Here is a 316-nt window from a genome sequence, read left to right on the forward strand (position 1 = left end):
GCAGCAGCAGCAGCAGCAGCAGCAAGCCCAGCAGCAGCAGCAGCAGAAACAGGTGCTGCAGCAGCACCAGCAACTGCAGCAGTAGAACAGTCATCAGGAGCGCCGGAAAATGCAGCAGCAGCAGCAGCAGATACAGCAGCAGCACCAGCTATGGATACAGAGGCAGCAGCAGCAGCAGAAACAGCAGCAGCAGCAGCAGCAGCAGCAGCTATGGAAACAGAAGCAGCAGCAAGAGGAGATGAAATCGACCATGTGCTGCTGGTTATACACGGCATTGGCTGCGGGGAGCAGCACGAGGTGCAGCAGCAGCAGCAGC

The 316-nt window shown here is 58.5% G+C and overlaps 1 protein-coding gene across 1 annotated transcript in view; it reads left to right on the forward strand.

Annotated features, from left to right (window-relative positions):
• Nucleotides 1-316, forward strand: part of EMH_0007700 (uncharacterized protein) — a gene marked incomplete at both ends in the record, with an annotated part of 7,653 nt that overhangs the window by 2,000 nt on the left and 5,337 nt on the right. The window contains one exon of the mRNA XM_013498110.1: nucleotides 8-297. Coding sequence (XP_013353564.1) covers nucleotides 8-297 — 290 coding nt within the window. The remainder of the gene's footprint in view (nucleotides 1-7; nucleotides 298-316) is intronic.

The sequence above is a fragment of the Eimeria mitis genome, genomic scaffold (genome assembly GCF_000499745.2).
Source record: "Eimeria mitis Houghton genomic scaffold, Emh_scaff319, whole genome shotgun sequence".
NCBI lineage: Eukaryota > Apicomplexa > Conoidasida > Eucoccidiorida > Eimeriidae > Eimeria > Eimeria mitis.